At 41.3% G+C, this 19204-nt stretch overlaps 1 protein-coding gene across 1 annotated transcript in view; it reads right to left on the bottom strand.

The window, feature by feature from the left end:
- Positions 1-19204, bottom strand: part of osbpl10b (oxysterol binding protein-like 10b) — a 37345-nt gene that overhangs the window by 13304 nt on the left and 4837 nt on the right. The window contains exons 3-6 of the mRNA XM_030781014.1: positions 17941-18020; positions 14114-14377; positions 5735-5978; positions 5338-5480 (exon numbers count right to left, since the gene is read on the bottom strand). Coding sequence (XP_030636874.1) covers positions 5338-5480; positions 5735-5978; positions 14114-14377; positions 17941-18020 — 731 coding nt within the window. The remainder of the gene's footprint in view (positions 1-5337; positions 5481-5734; positions 5979-14113; positions 14378-17940; positions 18021-19204) is intronic.

The raw sequence follows: 19204 nt of genomic DNA, 5'->3' as shown, positions 1-19204 counted from the left end.
AAAAAAAAAAAAAGAACACCATTTCTGGAAGTAGACGGGAGTACAAAAATATTCTGAATGCACTGGGTTGGTGAGGAGCTATTATCAGGACAAATCATTTTATGAAATGTCCTGATAAATATAGAATGAACTCCATTTATGGTTGCACTCTGTCAAGAGTCTGTCAAGACATTACACATCCATCAAGATGGTAACCTTTAAATCTTGGACTCAACTTTGAGACCTCAGTGAATACCACAAATATTTTGTTAAAAAATATTGGTAAAGGAACAAATATGAATCTGTACGTGCGTGAGTGTGTGTGTGTGTGTGTGTGTGTGTGTGTGTGTGAGGAAGTGGAAGAATGGGTATGAATATACGAGTGAGCATGTGTTTGTCACATATGTGAGAGAATAATGGATATAATCCCAGGGCAGTCAAGTCACATGATTTTGATCCTCTGGCTGATCTGCGGCAGGTTGACCTCCGCATGACTGTTCTCCCAGATCTCCTGTGCTCTGCTCAGACAAGCAGCTCTCCAAACACTGCTCCAGCACAGCTGCCCTTTACCACACTCAGCCACTACCCAGACTAGAACAGGAGAGGCCAGAGGAAAAGGGAACGTACAATTCAATTCAACAGAAGATTCAAATTTGAGGTTTAAACACGTGCAAAGAAATAAAAGATGATAAACAAGAAAGAAAGAAGATAAAGGTAGAGAGAAAAAGAAATGAGGAAATGGGAGAGATCTATCCCATAATCTTATCCTTTCCCAGAAGGATTAAGAATGCATTACAGATTCCATATTCAACGTCGGATGTATTGTTTTCCCAGTGTATCTTGTGCAGTTGGTACAATGTGGTTTGAATGACAGAGCAGACAACAGGAAAAGGTCACTTTGGATGTCAGGTTCTATGTCCCATGACTAAAAACAAAATTCTTCACATTCCATTGGCTCTTGATAAAAAGTTTATTCACAGTGTTGGTTTTTATCATTCACTACTGTGCGAGAGCACCGTGCCCTGTGAGGCTACAGTCTGAGGAAGATTTAGCTCTGACAACTATGACACAAACTGCACATAGTTTCTTACACAGAGACTCACGTTGATTCACTCATCCCTTGGGTGTGTGTGTGTTTAGAATCAATGGCCTGAGCCCGCAGGGAGAAGGATAAAGAGAGCCACAGATGACCCCTGGGCTTTCTTCCAGAAATAACCGCAATACACTTACAAGAGAATCTGGGCCTGTCAGAGGTCCAGGAATAAGGAAAAAAAAAAAAGAGGGAGATCTAAGTGGAGAAATGGAGAGGGACAGAAGGTATAAAAGAGGATAAAGACTTGCGTGGAATGAGTTTCCAGAGAAACAGCCGGCGGTAAGGACTGTTTATTGTACTGAATGTATTGCGTGTCACGCGGTACGCGTCCCGTTGTGTGTCGGCAGTACTCCTCGTGTGTCGTCGTAGCGATGCACGCGCGTTTTTGTTTTTTTTTTTTTTTCTTTTGCGCTCTCACGCAAACATCAGCAGACACAGCTTTGCAGATGATTTGTCCTTATATCTGAGTTCCTACCACAGAAACATGGGAGAGGCTAAGGGGAGGAGACAGGGCTCTTTGCGCTTTTTTATTTTTTTTTATAATGAAGTGCCACCACAATGAATTAATGATCAGCAGTGCCGTCTTCAGGGAAGTGCTTAATAAGAACGCTTGCTTATGCATGGCAGGCAGGAAGAGTCAACATACCCACAGAGTCCTCATCTCCTGTCCTTTTTTTACACTTCCTCCAGTTCATGCACGAGCGAAGACACATCTCCTGCCTGGACTGTGTTAACCGTTCTCCATCTGTACCAGTCTTTCATCAAGTCACATATAGGAGATCTTGACTTCATTGAGCCTTAATGGAGTACCGGGAGTAGCAGCTATAATTCGCATTTAAGTCTTTAGGTTATGTCACACTACAACATATTCTTTTAGTTTTAGTGTGTTGTTGAAAAGGTGAATATTCCCTGTTAGATTTTGCTAATGATAGCGATACTGCATTGCACTAATTATACTAATTACACTAAATTACATTCAAAAGTGATGACTATCAAATATTTACAGTTTTAACAGTATGACAGAACTTGTAATGAGGACACACGTTACATGCTAATTACACCATTTTTACATAATATCGCATGATTTTACAATTCCATAGATATCCTTGCTAATTTGATCTAAATGGTTGAGCAGTTTGACTTAGAGACATCAAGTCCTTTGTGAACGCAGATAAGAATTGAAAAAATTGCTTTTGTTTTTGTTTGTGCTGTGCTCTGTTGGTGAGAAGGACGTCTCAAAAGAGCTGACGGTAAGGAAAGCCAGCTGTTTACACTCAGCGCATACAAACAAAGTAGCCCCTGAGACAGACGGGTCCTCCAACGCTGCCACGGAGGCACACCACGGACCAGCCTGTCAAAACATCTGCAGTGAGCATGTGTGACAGACTGTGTCCATTCACTCCCCCATTTTTCCTCTTTTCAGGAAACGTTTTTTTGGGGAGTATTTATGTTTCCCTTGGATTCCAACCATGCTGCGGTCTGTTGTAATTTTCAAAGCAAAAAAGAGGCACTCTTCTGTCAGTATTGTGGACACACGTACAAGGGTACACACACGCACACAAGCGCACACACACACACGCACCGGTCCATGTATTCTGTTCCTGCACTCAGCGTATATTTTCATATTAAAAACATAAATAAATAAAACAGAATTCTCATTATGTCATTATTTTATCTTTTGAATCACATTGTGCAACACAATGTATTTACATGCACATTCTCAAATGTTAACTGAAGTAAAGCCAGTTTTATTATGTTCTGTGCTGGCTTTAGACAGCTAGTGAGTCAATCCTCTCCTAAGGAAAGTCAATACAGAAATAAAATACAAAATGAATATGGTTTACAAATGCAGAGACACAGGTGCTAAAGTTCCATTTGGATATTGTATTCAGCTACTATAGGTTAGCTGCAGAAATACAGGACCTTGACACCAAACAGCCCATTCAATTTTGAATCCCGTTTTTCTTTATGAAGGCAGACATCAGGAGTGTGACTACAGCCACCGCTTGTATACATCTTTGAAGAACAAAGCACATCACTGGTATTGGCCTGTATTCTAGGAGTTTCTCAGATACTTTGGGTTCCAACCCCAACTAAAAATGTGTTCTTCATACTGTTCTTTAGCTCCCCCTGCTGTGAATGATGTGAAGTGCAACAAGATGCAAACATGAGGGTGATGAGAAAAGCATATAAATCTGTGTAATGTCCCTTGTTCTGCATTATCCACATTCATTGATGTGATACATTCTGTCAAACACTGTAGACACACACACACACACACACACACACACACACACACACACACACTATAATCCTCTCCTGTTCTAGTGTGTACTGCTTTGGCGGCTCTCCAGAAGTGATAAAAGAATGGCACTGCCGAGCAGAACCCAGATTTATGGCCTCCTAATGGCACTGCTGTTTTACACCATGTTTTACTGTTTTTGCATTCTAAGAGGAGAAATCACAGGGGCAGCTGGGAGATAAATCGCCAGACCAGTTGGCCGTGTTGTTCCCCTCTCCTGTTGCGAGCATGGGAGTAAATACAGCGAATGAATCAAAGACCCAAGAGGTGACACCACAGCTGCTTCATCATTCTTGACAATGTGTAAGCGGCTGCCGCCTTACCATTGGTCCACGACGCTGTCAATCAGCTTTGTAAAATCAACCATTTACTGAGGGTAACGTTTTCCTTCAAAAATCAAACAAGCGTCAACTTTTCAAACTATCCACCGATTTAAATGAGGGAGATTATACTCCAAAGCATTTTCACTGCAGCAACATTTGGTTGAATGGTAGAATTGTTACAATGCTTCAGTCCAAACAATAGCACAGCATGCAAGCACACTTGGTGTTATCTCACATCTCTTTCACATCTCTGGGGCTTTAAATGCATGAGCCTCGCAAAAGGGACCTTGCTTGACTATGTTCCCCTAGCATACAAAACAGGAATACGTGACCATGGGCACTCAATGCGTGTCATTAGCAGCAGCAGAAGCACACACAAACTTAAAGGACGTGCTGTGCTTTATTTAGGCCATTAGGGGGGATGAAGCAGGCAGCCAGCGCGGTGTTTGCACTGGGGCTCTTTCCTCGCGTGTGACGGGCCAGATTGATGGCACTCATTTCAGTGGAGCGGAGCACTATAAGCGGAGAGACACATCAGCATATTTCACTGTCTACGTTGGCAGAGCTGCAGGCACTGGCCCCGATGGCCCCCGATGAGAAGGAGGACCAGGATGTAACTCCGTCTCACGGTGTTGTAGTACGGGTTGAAGTATGACACTCTGTCCGAAAGCTCCATAAGAACTTAAAACCAAGCACACCGAGGTCCCTGAAGCTAATATACTAATGATACCCTGTATATTAAAATGATGTTCTATCAGCACCCTTGCTTAAGGATGAATGCTTAATTGTATTCCGTGGCTTAACACTGCTACAGTCATTAAGCTGTGTAAATCTGGTTTGGATGCTGTATTAGAGAAGAAGGATCATGGTTTTAACACTGTTCTGATCTATCAGTGGAGGGGGAAAAAAAAATTAAAGCACCGTTTGACTTTGTTGTTCAACCTCAGTGGAAGCACTTTTAATAACAGCGAATACAAGGTGACACGGCATCAACTGGATCTTTTCAGACTCATCCCTCAGAGCAGAAGCAAAACTTGAAAAGCTAAAAACTTGAAAAGAAAAAAAAAAATTTCTTTTCAAGTTTTTCACACACACACACACACACACACACACACACACACACACACACACATATATATACATATACATATACATATACATATACATATACATATACATATACACATGCTAAGATAGTGACTAGAAAAGATTTTTTTTTCTCTGGAGAGAGTGACTTTTTTGCACTCTCTTTCTGTTTAAGAGTGTATAGAGAGCATTCTTGGTTGCTGAAGAGAAACGCTAAAACTAGAACGAGGCCAATTAGTGTCCCTCTCCCTTCCTGCTCCACAGACATTTGGCAAAAGCACAGACAATACAGATGACAAGGCTTCAAAGACATGTCTGCCATCAAGGAGACTTTTAAACCAGCAAAGAAGCTCCACTTTCCCTTTTTTCCTCTTTTGTTGCAAGTTATTTAAGTCATTTCGCTGATCACGTCCCAGATCTTGAAAAACAAATCTATAAAACAACTGCAACAGGCATAATGGTGCCATAATATCCGTGTGTGTGTGTGTGTGTGTGTGTCTGTGCGTGAGTGTGTGTGTGTGTGCACGTGGCTGTGTGAATGTGTGTGTGTATACCTTGGGGTCTTTGTGCAGCTCTGAGTTCCTGTGTGCGGGGGAGGATGGTTGCTTGCCAGTAGAGTTGGACAAGGCGGTCAGTCCTCCGTTCTTCACCTGCTCCACTGCAGGCGGCTTGGGCCGTGACCAGCCAGAGATGTTGTCTGGAGGTGTAACACGCATATACACAGACAGACACACACACACACACACATGGAGAGAGAGAGAGAGAGAGACAGAGAGAGAGAGAGAGAGAGAGAGAGCATAAGCCTATCTGGAGTTTCCACAGGTAATACCTAACAAACTCTCACTGGGAGGGTATGAGACACAGAAATGGCTTCTCACTGTTACATGCCCCAATGCCAGGGTTGCACATTCCAAGGTGTTTTTGGATGCATGTGTGTGGTGCGGTACCAACCTGTGGGCAGGCTGTGTGTGTGGTTCTGTGCAGGCTGAGACTGACTCTGAGCGATGTTCTGGGCAGCTTGGGTGACATTGTGCTGCAGGATGCTGAAGCACTCTCCCAGGCAGCTGAGTGTGGCTGCAGACGTGGCCTTCAGCAGCAGCAGGTCTTGGTCCAGGGAGGACAATGGTCCGCGACTCGGCAGAGACTCAATAGAGTGGACCAGGTTCTTTTGTTGGCCTTCAGCTTGCGACATCACCTAAGTGGCAGACGCACAGAAATGATTCTCACATAAGAGGTGATCTACAATATCACATTGTACTGCGGTGCCTCTTTATATCAGGGTCTAACGACGGTACATCGCAACCCTGGGATTTTTCTTATGCCGTTGTATTTTTCTGGATTGTGCCAAAGCACTTTAGCAGTGTATCAAGCACAACTGTGTTAAGACTGTCCACACTGTCACTGCGATAGTACTTCAGCAATGGATTTCATTCTGGTGCTAAGACGTTTAAAGACATGTGTTGTTATTTTAAGTTTTGGGGCACAAGAAAAAGAATAAAACATCAATTGCAGTGAACCTGTTGTCTCAGTCATTAATAGCAATTCATTATTCATCCGCTAGAGGAGGAGTAGCAATCTGACTAGTCCCTCTGGCTAAACCAGCCACCTGCCACCTGTTCTCATTGGCCACAGCTCTGGTAGCTGCGTTTTTGGGTGACCGTGATCATAAACTTAAAAATGGACCAATGGTTTACCGCTCAAATTAAGAGTAACAGCTAGTAAAATGAATGACAAAACCAAGGAAGACGGGGGCCTTTTTGTGGCGCAAAACTGAATTGAAAACAAATGCTTGCGATTAGCAGCAGTGGAGGACCATTATGAGTTACAATTTCTGGTTTTACTCATTTCAGAAAATAACATAATATTATATAGAGGCACAGTATATATAATGGTATATATTTATATTTTAGACTCAAATATATACATACACACACTGTCCTAGTATGTAATACCCACATATCTTCCACATAAAAATGGCCCCTCCACAACCATCTTTTGATGTCCAACTTTGTTTCACCAGAACATGTTACAAATCACATTCAGACTTTTGGACACTATGGGATGGCTGAGTACCTGCCGCTCATGACAAATACTCTCTGGGCTACAAGCACCACTGTGAAAGTCCAGTCATCAGATTTTACAAATGAATCAGCCCTGCTCACTGAGAGGGATCAACAGAGGGGAACCGGAGACAAAGAGAAGCTTAATTAAAATAATAAAAAAAAAAAAAAACAGCCATGCATAAATGTGGTCAGTGGTTTGTGCGGACTGAAAAGAGTGAAACGGTCCAGACGTGGGGAGAACCCTAATAGTCCCTGTGGCGAGGGCCACAATCCGCCAGCTGTGAATACAGATGCGGATCACAATGCTTCTCCAAAACAAAAAGGCAGAAAAGGGAGATCAGCAGGAAGAAAAAAGAAGAAAAAGGAAAATACAAATGGGAAAAACACAGAGGAAACAAAGAACATAAGGGCCGCCCAAAAAGAAAGGAATGCCAGCTCAAAGGGTGTCGATAATCAGTCAGAGTCACGCACTGGGCTCCCCACTCCAGCAGGTGCCCAGCAGCCCATTACACGCACGTAAAGTGGCTCAGCTCCAGGTAGAACAGAACCTGGATACATGGGCCGCCAGTGAGTCATTCTAAAAGCCATCTGAACCAGTCTCTTACACATTCCATCATGGTCTTCCACCAGCTTTGTGCCAAAACTGGACCACGATAGGAAAGGCATATTTTGGCTAAGCTCCTCAACCAGCTGCCACGTGGCCAACTCTGCTCTACTGGGCGGAACTGGAATCCCACCAGCAATGTCATTCCGGGGTCATGCTGAGCATTCACAACATTCCACACCCAGATTCAAGAGAAGCTTTGAAGACATTCACCATTCCTCTTGGGAAGATAAGGGATGTAAATACAAAACATCTCCCCATGTACTCCCTCAAGATACCATCCCTACAGCATTTGCACCAGTCTCTCCCTGGTAGAAGGAAGAAAGGGAAGTCATGAAGTGGAGAGCTCAGCAGGAGCAGGAGCAAAGTGCCAGGGGCTACAAGAATGGGTCAGGACTGTACCATACAGTCCACCACGATGGGAGACCTGAATAACCCAATGATATGGTTCCTGAGCCAGTTTTACTGAGAGAGCCTGACATCAGGAGCTTGGCATGTACCAGACTGGCATGACCCTTTCAAAGCTCTTTTTCAGCCACATGTTAAGACCTGACTAATGTACACGAGTTTTTAAATAAGCAAAATTTCCAACTGTTTTTGCATACTCCCTTGATTTGTTTCCTGCACTTATCATCTTTAAAGGTTAAAACAGGTTAAACAAGGATGCTATTGATCCCAAAAGATGAGAGGGGAAGTAGTTTGAAGAGTCAGTGGATCCACTGGAATTCTGTCACATCAAGGTGTTATTTTTGCAGTAATGTCTGACTTGTTCACACAAAACAGTTCATTAAATAGCGTCAAAGATCACTCAAAGGTGCTGCAAACAGAACTGACACGCAAGCACACATTCCTACTCCCAGATGCCGCTTTGTCAAACCATTTTATCTGCAAAACAGTAAGTTCTTAAGTTCTTGGGGTCATCTTTCATGAGTGTAGCTGGAAAAAAAAAAAAAAAAAAGCTTGTATAGAACAAGAAATCGGAAGCATTTAAACGTTAAAACGTTGGGTTAATCAAACTCAAGATGTGCTGACATTATTGAACAGCTACTAAACTGCCAAGTACAACAAGGAACGATACCCATTGCATTAAGTGACAGGTATTGTTCTCACTATAAGAACTGCTGGCAGGTGTGCCACTACATCATTAGTAGTCGAGTAGACACAAAAATCACTGTGTGGCAGCTTGGCCTGAGTCTCTTTCAGAATAAATTTTCATTAAAAAAAAAAAAATCCACCAGGCGGTTCAGTGGACTCTAACAGATTCCCTCATAAAAAAGAAGAAGAGAAACTGAACAGGCAAAGACAACAGTGGTGTGTGTCGAGGCACAATAAATGCTCAGCCCACTAAAAACGAAGCCTTCAATTCTGGGCCTCCTAACAGATTTCAGTACAGAACAGCTGTAGCCACAGTGAGGACAGCTATATAATGTTTTACTGGATTCTGGAGAGATGCAGCCTAAAACAGTGCACATGAGAAAATACGAAGCAATACCTGGGTCTGTAGTAGTACAGTATAGGTGACACAACACAAGTATTTATATGGTCTTTTGTTTGCTTGTTGGCCTTTATATGGTTTTATATCTGTATTATTATTTTATACCTGCACATTTGATTTTATTCTACGTGGACTACCTGTCCTTCAGTACATTCTGTGCTTTTCTAAATGAAGTAAGTAAAGTGTTCAGACTCTGACCAATACTGTGTTTTTCTGGTAAATGACTGATCTGCAATTTTTCACCACCATATTTTCAACCATGGTTATTTGGCACACTCCACTGGATGGAGCCTTCAATATGCCAACGTCAGCATCCTTATCTTTGAGAATAATAGGATTAATGAGGCCAAGGTCTGAACTAGGCATGTTAACACGCTTCCATTGTTTCCAGCTAACTATGCTAACCAGCCTGTTAGAATCATGAAACTCAGCAATAAAACCGCAGGTGGAATTTATCAAATCCTCATCAACAGAGTTGCTCTAAAATAAGAATGCAGCAATGAAAACGTGAAATATTGGGTGACATCTTCTTAAGTCTTGGCCAGTAAACTCATAGCCCCGCCTCTACCCAAGAGTATCCCCGCCTGAGGCCGGTTTATCTACTCATAAGTGAAAAAAACAAAACAAAAACAAACAAACACAAAAACCTCGCCTGTGACTTGCTGCCTGTGTTTGACCAAAAATGTGCACATCATCAACATACAAAACCTCCACTATATATATATATATATATATATATATATATATAATTACAATTATAATTATAATTATATTTCATTCAATTATACACAAATTTTGGATTTCAAAATGCAACAGTTGCATTGCAATATGGAAATTAAAGTATTTTAACTCAGTTGCTTGTCAAGGGAACATTTTTTTCTTCCGTTTGAGAACATTTTCTGAAAAGTAGGCCAAACTGTAATTTTATTGTTAAACACCGGTGTCTTTCATTGTCCCAGTGACCTGCAATTTTAGTTTAAAACTACATATTATACGAAACCATATTTTGTTGGCCCTGACTCCAAAAGTTTAAGCTAAACAGTTATCACATCTGCTGTCTCAATAAGAGGCTGAGAAACATTAACCCAGTACAATGTAATTTTATTTACTCTGAGAGATAATCAGTAGGAGATTTAGACACCATTAATTCCATTTGTGTGTAACTAATCCACAGGCTTAACTCCATTCCTGCATTTGTACAATGATGATGGTAAATCAAACCTGTGCCATATGCTGTGATTAGCTATGAAGCAGAGCTGAAGTGTGAGAGAGTGTTAGGATTTAATTGGCTCCATACAGTTTAAGTATCACAAAATTTTGTGGGTGTTTACTATTGTTTGTGTGGTGTTTACTGACATTTATGTGAAAGCACGCGTGAGTGTGTGTGTGTGTGAAGGTGGTGCTGTAGCCACATCTACACTATACGTCTATGAGTCAACTCTATAGTACATATGCAGCGACTTGATAGTAATGAAGAAGGTGATTCTGGGATGAGATCCAAAGAGAGACGGGAAGAGGAGGGCATGGTTGTCACATTTTTTTCACAGTCTGTCAAACTAAAGTTAATGATTTTGGGCCATCTGATGTGCTGTTTATATATACAGTGGTAATAAACAAATAGGATAAAGCTGAGGAGAGGGATTCCTGTAGGATGTATGACTCATCACTCAAACCCACTTGAGGCAGAAAAAGAGAGGAGAGAGAGAAATCACTATATACATGCTCACACACACACACACACACACACACACACACACACACACACGCACACACTCAAACCTCCTGCTGCAACCCCATTGACAGTCTTATTTAACAGCCCTCACATATCTGCTCTTTTATTGCAACATTTATTACAGGAGCACAGACCCTGCAAAAACACAGAAAGATGACATTATGTTACACCCTGCAGAGTAACAGGGGTCACAACTCTAAGTGCTGCCTTTTGCAACAGGCGACTGGCAAGAAATAGCATCAGTAGCATTTGCGTCTCACGTAGAGCACATTTTATCAAACAGTCATTACCACAAACAGGAAGGTACAGTGATACAATATTAATATACTGTCCGGTGCAATTGAGGATAAAGACTGTGAGAAACTCAGGTTAAAGTATTAACCTGCTCTACTGCTGAACTTCTGACTTCAGGTAAGAATAATGAATACAAATCAGCAGGTTCTCACTGGCTCTCTGGCACGGGAAGAATTTTCTGATATTCTGCTCTTGCCTTTGTCTGTCTCAGCATCACATGGTCTCAGACAAGAGAAGTGATTTTGTGCTGCTTAGACCTGCTAGCGTTCTTATAACTCAGCCCTCATAAAAAATTGATCTGCTCCTTCGGTTCTCATTCTCACTCTACAAAATAGAGAAAATCGCGTTCCGTGGTGGAAGGCGGAAAGAAAAGAAATGAACGGCCATTCCCAATTATCGGTCATTAGAGACGCCCTCTCATCTTGTCCGCTCGCATTCCTTTTTACATCCATATTCATATATGCGTATAAGCGCCCTTAGACGGTCTGCCATCAACTGTTTGACGTCTTTGACCTGGAATTTCGTGACTGTGGGACCTCATTGCTCTAAGAGGGTGGTGTATTTAAGATCATGGGCGTTCGTGCCGCGCTATGTCTGCTTGCTCTCAGTCAGTTCCACTCTGCTGGACAGGCTGGCATTTCTCCCAGCGGTGCTCGCTTTAGGAAGTCTTTGTTTAACTTCTACCTGTCCTAGCAGTGCGCCGGTTTCAGCATGAAAAGACCCACACTGCCAGTGGCAGATAAAATCAAACACTCTCCCAAACTGTCTCACTCTCTTGTTTTATTATTTCCCCATCTCTCTCTCTCTCTCACACACACAGACCCCATTCTCTCTCTCCTCCCCCCGCCCCCACTCTGTTTCACTCACTCATTCACCACGCTGGCAGTGAAGAGAATGTTGCACTGTATACCCCAGTGACTCATTGACTTTGCCTGTAAGAGGATCTGTCTTTTACCCTCTTCATGGCCTCTCTCTCCCTGTCTTACTCTCTACGACTGTCTAAGAATGACTCAACTGAATCAACACAGGTTAGGGGGTTGACCTAGGAGCTTTAATCAAGCTGGCAATTCTCTTCCATCCATTAAAACATTCCACTTGAAACAAAGACAATGAAAGCACAAGAAAGTGGACAGCTGACAGTATGAGTTAGAATACATTTCTGACACTTAAGTCTATATATGATACATCTGTACTGTCACTATGTTTAGTGAGGGGTTATATCTTGTGAATATGTGGCCATAATATAATAATGTCTATTGAATATTAGTTACAATGTACTAGAGCTAGTATTATAGAAATACACTGCTATAAATAGGGACAATTAAAACCAAGGAATCAGAGTGGCACAAAATAGGTTCCCTGTGTGAGATGGGACAGTAATTATTAAATATTAGGTTTTGCACTGGTGAGCAATTTTAAACTAGGCCTATTCTTCATACTTTTGAGGCTGCAAATCTGAAGAAAAAAGCTAATGTTCTTTCCTCTGTCCTCATTGAAAACTTAAATTAAAAAAAAAAAAATACATATATATATATATATATATATATATATATATATATATATGTTGCAGCCTCAGAATCGCCACTGGATCATTAACTAAGAATAGCACTGCAAGTCTAAACTGTGAATTCTGGGTGAGATAAAAGCTTATATATACGTCAGCTATCTTCAAACGCAGAGAGAGAGGCAGTCAGTGCCTCCCTCCAGACTCCTTTCCAAATTCACATTCACATCCTCACAGAGAGCAAGGCACGTCAGAGCTAAAAAGGACAGCACACTCATTCTCCTGTGTTCTTGTGCCAGAGGCTCCGCTTCAGACAAGCTCTTATCAGCATGCTTTGAATGATTCAGTCAGAGTATAGGAAGCTGGTTGTGAATGAGTGTTTCAGGGAAGGAACCTGAGGGGGTGATGTAGTTGTGTTAGGATGAAGAAAGAAAAAAGGAAAATGGAGAGAGAGAGAGAGAGAGAGAGAGAGAGAGAGAGAGAGAGAGAGAGAGGGGGAGAGCTGAAGAAGCACTGATTGCTGCTAGCTGAACCAATGAAAAACAACTTTATTTCACCTTCAATGTTCCAAACTACACACATAACTGGAGAAAACAGGCAAGTTATTTCTTTTTCCTCTCTGCTAAGGCAAAAATGATATCATGTGGAAAAAGTAATAAACCACAAGAATTCTCAGCTTCCAAAGCCCATTTATAATTTTTTTTTTTTTACGTATTAAGTCAACAGAAACATGAAAGTTCAAATTTTTATTTAATGTGAAAATATTCTTTGTTGTAATTGTTCTTCAAATTATGAAGACCCTGGCAAGCATAATCCAGTCCAATGAATTATTTAGCCTTAAATACACAGGAGACATTGTGAGAGGTTGCTGAATAATTTCCACCTCAGCGCTTTGACATACACAGCAGAAAACCTTTTTTTTTATAGCTCAGCTGGTTTAAATTACTTTTCCTGTGTTCCTTCCCGCTGCCAGGAAAAGTGACAATGTTGCCTATTTTGCAGACAAAAATCTCACAGAAGAGAGAAAACGCTGCTGGTTGTCTAGATAGTTCGCAAAGTTTTCTACATTTAACCCTAGAGACCCAGGAAAAAATGCACTGAAAAGCATGGTGCCTAAAATATGTTACACAAAGAGTATGATCAGTAAATGACCCAATGATATTTCACTGATCACTGATGAAAACAATTTTATTTACAACATGTCATGCAATGTATTGATTCAACAACACAGCATAAAAAGGTCAGAATATCATTCAAGTGGCATTGCAACAATGTCATAACACTGTCATATCAAAGAACATCTGCTGAACAGCAAACATTTGATGCTGACACATCAATGTCCTACCGAAGATACACGCAAGTGCATTGCACTAAGGATTAAAGCAAAATACCACACAGCAAATTTACTTAAATCTACGAAAGGGGAGTAACATGGCAACTGAAGCTTCGAAAACTACCGTAGCCACTTAGACCTCAGTATAGCTCTTGTTCTGAAGGTCAACTGCTTAGTTTTCACAACATCAGTGATCTGTTCTCAAGCTCACTCATCATTTCTATTTCAGGTTTAGAACAGTGAGCACATTGATTTAGAGCCCAGGGTTTAGACTAACATCCCCTTCAACCATATCCCCGCCCTACCTCTTTGACCTGGTGCAGACGCGCAGGCTGCTGAGTCCTGGTGCGGCTGGCAGCGGTGGGGGACTTGTGGTGGGTGATGGTGATGATGGAGCCGGGACCCCCGGGGTTGGGGGCCTGTCTCTGGCCAGCGGGTGAGCAGGAAGAGGAAGAGTAGGTGGAGGCTGTGGGTGGGGCGGGGTATGGGTGCAGGGAGAAGCTGCGAGTCCGGCCGGCCGCGGAGGAGGAGGAGGAGGAGGATGAGGAGGTAGAGGATGAAGAACGGCCCTGAAAGAGATGGCAGCAGCAGCAAGAGTGAGCAGGGGGACAGACGCCCGGGGCTCGTTTGCCTCCGGCTGCGCCCGGCCCTCCGGCGTGCTCTGCTGTCACGCACAAAGGCATCTTCTGCCTGACAGGACTCGATCTGGCAGCCGTGCAGGGAGGGAGGCAGCGACGGGGGAGAAGGGAGAGAGGGAGAGAGGGAGGGAGATGCCAAGGAAGACAGGGGATGAGCAAGGGATATGAGAGGAGAGAGACACAGACTCTTGCTCTACAGGGAGCTGAATAGTGACACTGGATGCCTCTATCTCGAAAATGTTTTCTGCACATCCCAGGAGACTCAGGGATCTGCTTTCATGTCTCAACAGCCAAAAACCTTAACAATCTAATCATCAAAGCTTCATTAACACTAACACTAATACTGACACCACCACTAACACTACTACACAACAAGTAAAATGTCATGCTATTAGTACTTAAAATACTAAGGGGCCTTAGAGAACAAAGAATTAGAATCAACACAAATGAGAACTGTCCAGTTTCTTTTAGTTTATGTTCAACCAGCAACATGGTCAATGAGGCTTGTGTAATGTATCTTCTGTTAAGCATGTATCTTCTGTAAGCATATATAGTATAGTATAGTAGTTTGTATAGTATAGTAGTTTGTATTTAGTATAGTGGTTTGTGTGTGTGTGTGTGTGTGTATATATATATATATATATATATATATATATCCATCTATCCATCTATCTATCTATCCATCTATCTATCTATCTATCTATCTATCTATCTATCTATCTATCTATCTATCTATCTATCTATCTATCTATCTATCTATCTATCTATCTGTCTGTCTGTCTGTCTGTCTGTCTGTCTGTCTGTCTATCTGTCTGTCTGTCTGTCTGTCTGTCTATCTATCTATCTATCTATCTATCTATCTATCTATCTATCTATCTATATATCTATCTATATATCTGTCTATCTGTCTGCCTGCCCATCTATCTATCTATCTTCTGGTTTCACATAATAATAATGTTAATGTGAGCAGATTGTGTAATCTGGCCCATTCTTTAATCTAGAATGTAAATAGGGTAGTTAATTCTTGACTACAGTGAATGATGGACAAAGTAACACATCTCAGTGAAACACTGGGAACTGAACGAGTCTCCTATTCCACTCAGCCTTTTAAAACTGTCTGAAAGAAAGAAGTCTTACACATTCAAAAGGATAGAATCTCTCCAGTTCAATATCCAGATCCATCTGAAAGCTGCCTGCTAATATTTCATAGGCAACTGAGGTGTTGCGTAAGGCAAGGGTTAGATAACACAGCACCTAATGGGTCTGAATAAGGTATGTGAACAGTATCTCTAATACATTACTGTCAAAGTGATATTACAGACTGCATTGGATTTAAAAAGAACAATCAGTGCACCACATCTAGTGTCTACCTTAATCATTTCATTATCTTTGCTGTAATCTTGCTGGCGTTGTTCTATATATTTTGAATCATCTCCATGTCGAACAAGAAAATGTTACTGGTAAGTGCGTTGGTGAAAGAATAGACGTTTGAATGACGTTTGAAATCAGTGCAGAACATCATAATGTGTGCTAGCCCTGTAGCTTGCCACTGAGTGTTTGATGTCAACAGGAATGTGTATTTTCACTCCGCTATCTTTGCTCACAGACAGAAATACAACAAGAGGCACCATAAAGATTAAAGTAAGGAATGCTTGATGGACCCTCAAAAGAAAGTTGTAACAGTCTTAACGTACAGTGCATAGCAGTCTTCACAAATTTCAGTGATCAGTCATCACACTGAACTCAATAAGCAATCCTAGCACCTCCACGAGGCACACCAACAGCATATCAACAGTAATAATGTTCAGCGGTCTACCTGTCAAAACCCTCTGATATGAGAGAGAAGGCTCTGGAACAAGCTGACAGGACAGGACCAAGAACAGCACATGCCATTCTGTTATTACTAAAACTAGAGAGTGAAATTTTGATCTGTGGGAGAAAAGGATGACTGTAGAGGGATTAAGAGCTAATGATGCAAGTTTGGAATGCTACTGTGAATTTCTGAGGCTTCCACAGATGGCGTTTTTCTTCATGAGTTGAAGCACTGGTGCACACCACCCCAAGGGAGCAGCAGCAGCAGCAGCAGCATCTAAGCACTCTAGCTCATTCTGGTCGAGGATGATATTTACAGTGCTGTTTATTCTAACCCTGACGCGCGTATCTTAAGATATTTTTCCACTTAAACATACTTCCAGCCTCCGACCCTTCCGTTGCCTGGCCTGCATCATCCTATCAAAGTCTCCAGAAACACCAAAATGCAATGATCATTTCTGTAGAAAAGCATTTGGCTCCTTTAATTTGTATCCTCCACCACCCGGTGCAAAATAAACATTTCTCTAATACTGAGGTAAGGATTTAATGATCTGCCTCACTGAAGACAAACACTTACTATTCAACTCAGCAGAGGTTAAACACACAGATCTTTATTTGCTGTGAGACAAACATGAATAAAAGACACTTGCACTCCACTTCTCAAGGACAACCAATGAGAAAAAAAAAAATAAGCCGGTTCCATTTAAAAAATAAAATGAAATTGGAAACAACTTGTGAAAAATGATTAAAGTATTTTTAAAGAGGACTTGAAACTACTGACTCATTGATCATAGCTTGAGGGACAGTCATAGAATAACAAACTGATCTGGTTTTTGGCTGATATAAATCCAGTTACTGCCTCTTTCCAACTGTTTGCTCAATCAGTATTATGACAATCACACTTCCATACTAGTCTGAGAAACAGGTTAGTACAAGGGTGGTTGGAGAGTTCTCTTTGGAGAGTCCTTAAACTGCTCATCCAAACTATCACACTGTCAAAATCACTTAGCTATTTCTTGGCTCTTGTGCTGCCAAAAGCAATGTTGACCATCAGAAAACAGCAAACTTGTAGCCAGATAAATTGACAACTAACATCCAAACTAATTATTACATAAAAAAATTAATATGGAATAATACATAAAAAAGCACAAACTTGAGAATTCAGTTGATGTTCAAAATCTGACGTTACTGAAAGTGTAGTTCACAAAAAAATGATTGCACAATAGCAAGAGTAGTATTTCTGTGGTTTGACACTTGTTCAATTTTTGGCTTTGTCTTTCAGGATATGAAACTGCCCATTAAATCAGATAGAAACCCATCTCAAAGACCACAGTGGACTTTCTACCACCTCTGATGAACTGCAATGCTCACACAAAGGGTATACCGCAGAGGAAAGAAACTTAAAAAAAAAAAAAACACAAGAGTCGCCTTTATATCTCATGATAGCATGAGGCTCTTTGCTACAGAAACGTCCAGAAAGACTGCAGAGGAAAGGGAAACTGAGGAGGTCAAAGAGAGAGGTCACGGACAGGGAGAGTGCTGACTGCCCTCTTCTCCTACTGTGACAGGAAGAATTTCACAAAAGAAGCAAGCAAGCTTTCAGCAAAGTGAGTCAGGCGGACCGAGAGGGGGAGAGAGAAAGAGAAAGCAGAGGCACAGTAAACAGATAATAGATTGGTTACCTTGGCACTTGTGTCAGAGTGGCGCCGGGCACAGAGCTGTAGCTGGGTCATCCATAACTGTTGTTCCCGTGTGTCAGATGCTGCAAATAAAAAAAACAAACAAACAAAAAAACCCAGATGGGATTTAGACATCATTGCTCTGACAAACATTGCCCTACACCTAATTTCCTTTTTTAAAAACAGTCCTCTTTTTTTTTTTTTTAAAGGAAATCAAGGTAAACTCACACAAAGAAGTGTCTCAGCATAAAAGTAGTTCCTAAAAGTAAAGCAGCCATTTAAGGGTTATGCATTCCAACTGCACTTAATGAAAGTATGTACTATGTACTACATTTCAATATATTTTTCCTGAGACTTACTCGGGTTCAATACTGACAGCTGTAAATTATATAGCGATAAGAAACAAAGGAAGAGATTATTATGTGTTAAGCAAAAATACCATTGTGGCTTTGGCTAAGAGTAAATTTGTACTGACCTTAAAGGGCAAAATACAACATTGTATTCAGTGTGTTCTTTCTTTCACCTTTGTTCCCTCATAATAACCTTAAACCTTTCCTCAGACAAAAACACACATACTTCCCAGACAAACACACAGACACAAACAGTGCCATTCCATAGAAACAAAGGCCTTACTCATGTTGTTAAAGTCAGCTTGGTTTTATATTAACTAACATATTTACCAAGCATTATTTTTAGATCTGAGAGTCAAGTGCATTTGGTAAAGAGAGATAAAGGTTTTCTGGTGAATGGCACAAAGCAGTCACAAGAAGATTATAATACAGACACTGAGGTTACAGTGTATTAAACTGTCAGGCATATTATGAAATTTTCGAAGAACTTAGATGTATTATCACTTTATGACAACCTATTACATTTTTATTTGATGTTCCATTATAAGTTGATTCAGAGTGCTACAACCCTCCCAAGTATTCTGTCCTTTATATTAGGGAGTTGAAATTATGCACCAAATGTGACAGAGCAATACTACAGAGAAATATTAAACACCTACACAAAACAGAAAATACATTTTTTTTTTTTCGGTTTCCATCTACCCTGGGGGTCAAACTGCGGAGGTGTGAAATGAGAAAAATAGCACCTGAGGATTGACGTGCCAGCGAACTAACGCACCAGGAACGGCACCAGATGACCGCCACACACAGCCAGTCATAGCTACCGTAGGCCACTGCACTGGAAGTGTCAGCTATTTTTACGGTAAAAAAAGCCCTCCTCCCACTCAACAAATATGCTTTAGAACGCACTTGATTTT

The sequence above is a fragment of the Chanos chanos genome, chromosome 8 (assembly GCF_902362185.1).
Source record: "Chanos chanos chromosome 8, fChaCha1.1, whole genome shotgun sequence".
Lineage (NCBI taxonomy): Eukaryota > Metazoa > Chordata > Actinopteri > Gonorynchiformes > Chanidae > Chanos > Chanos chanos.
The sequence above is the reverse complement of the archived record's forward strand: the minus strand, read 5'-3'. Positions and strand labels throughout refer to the sequence as shown.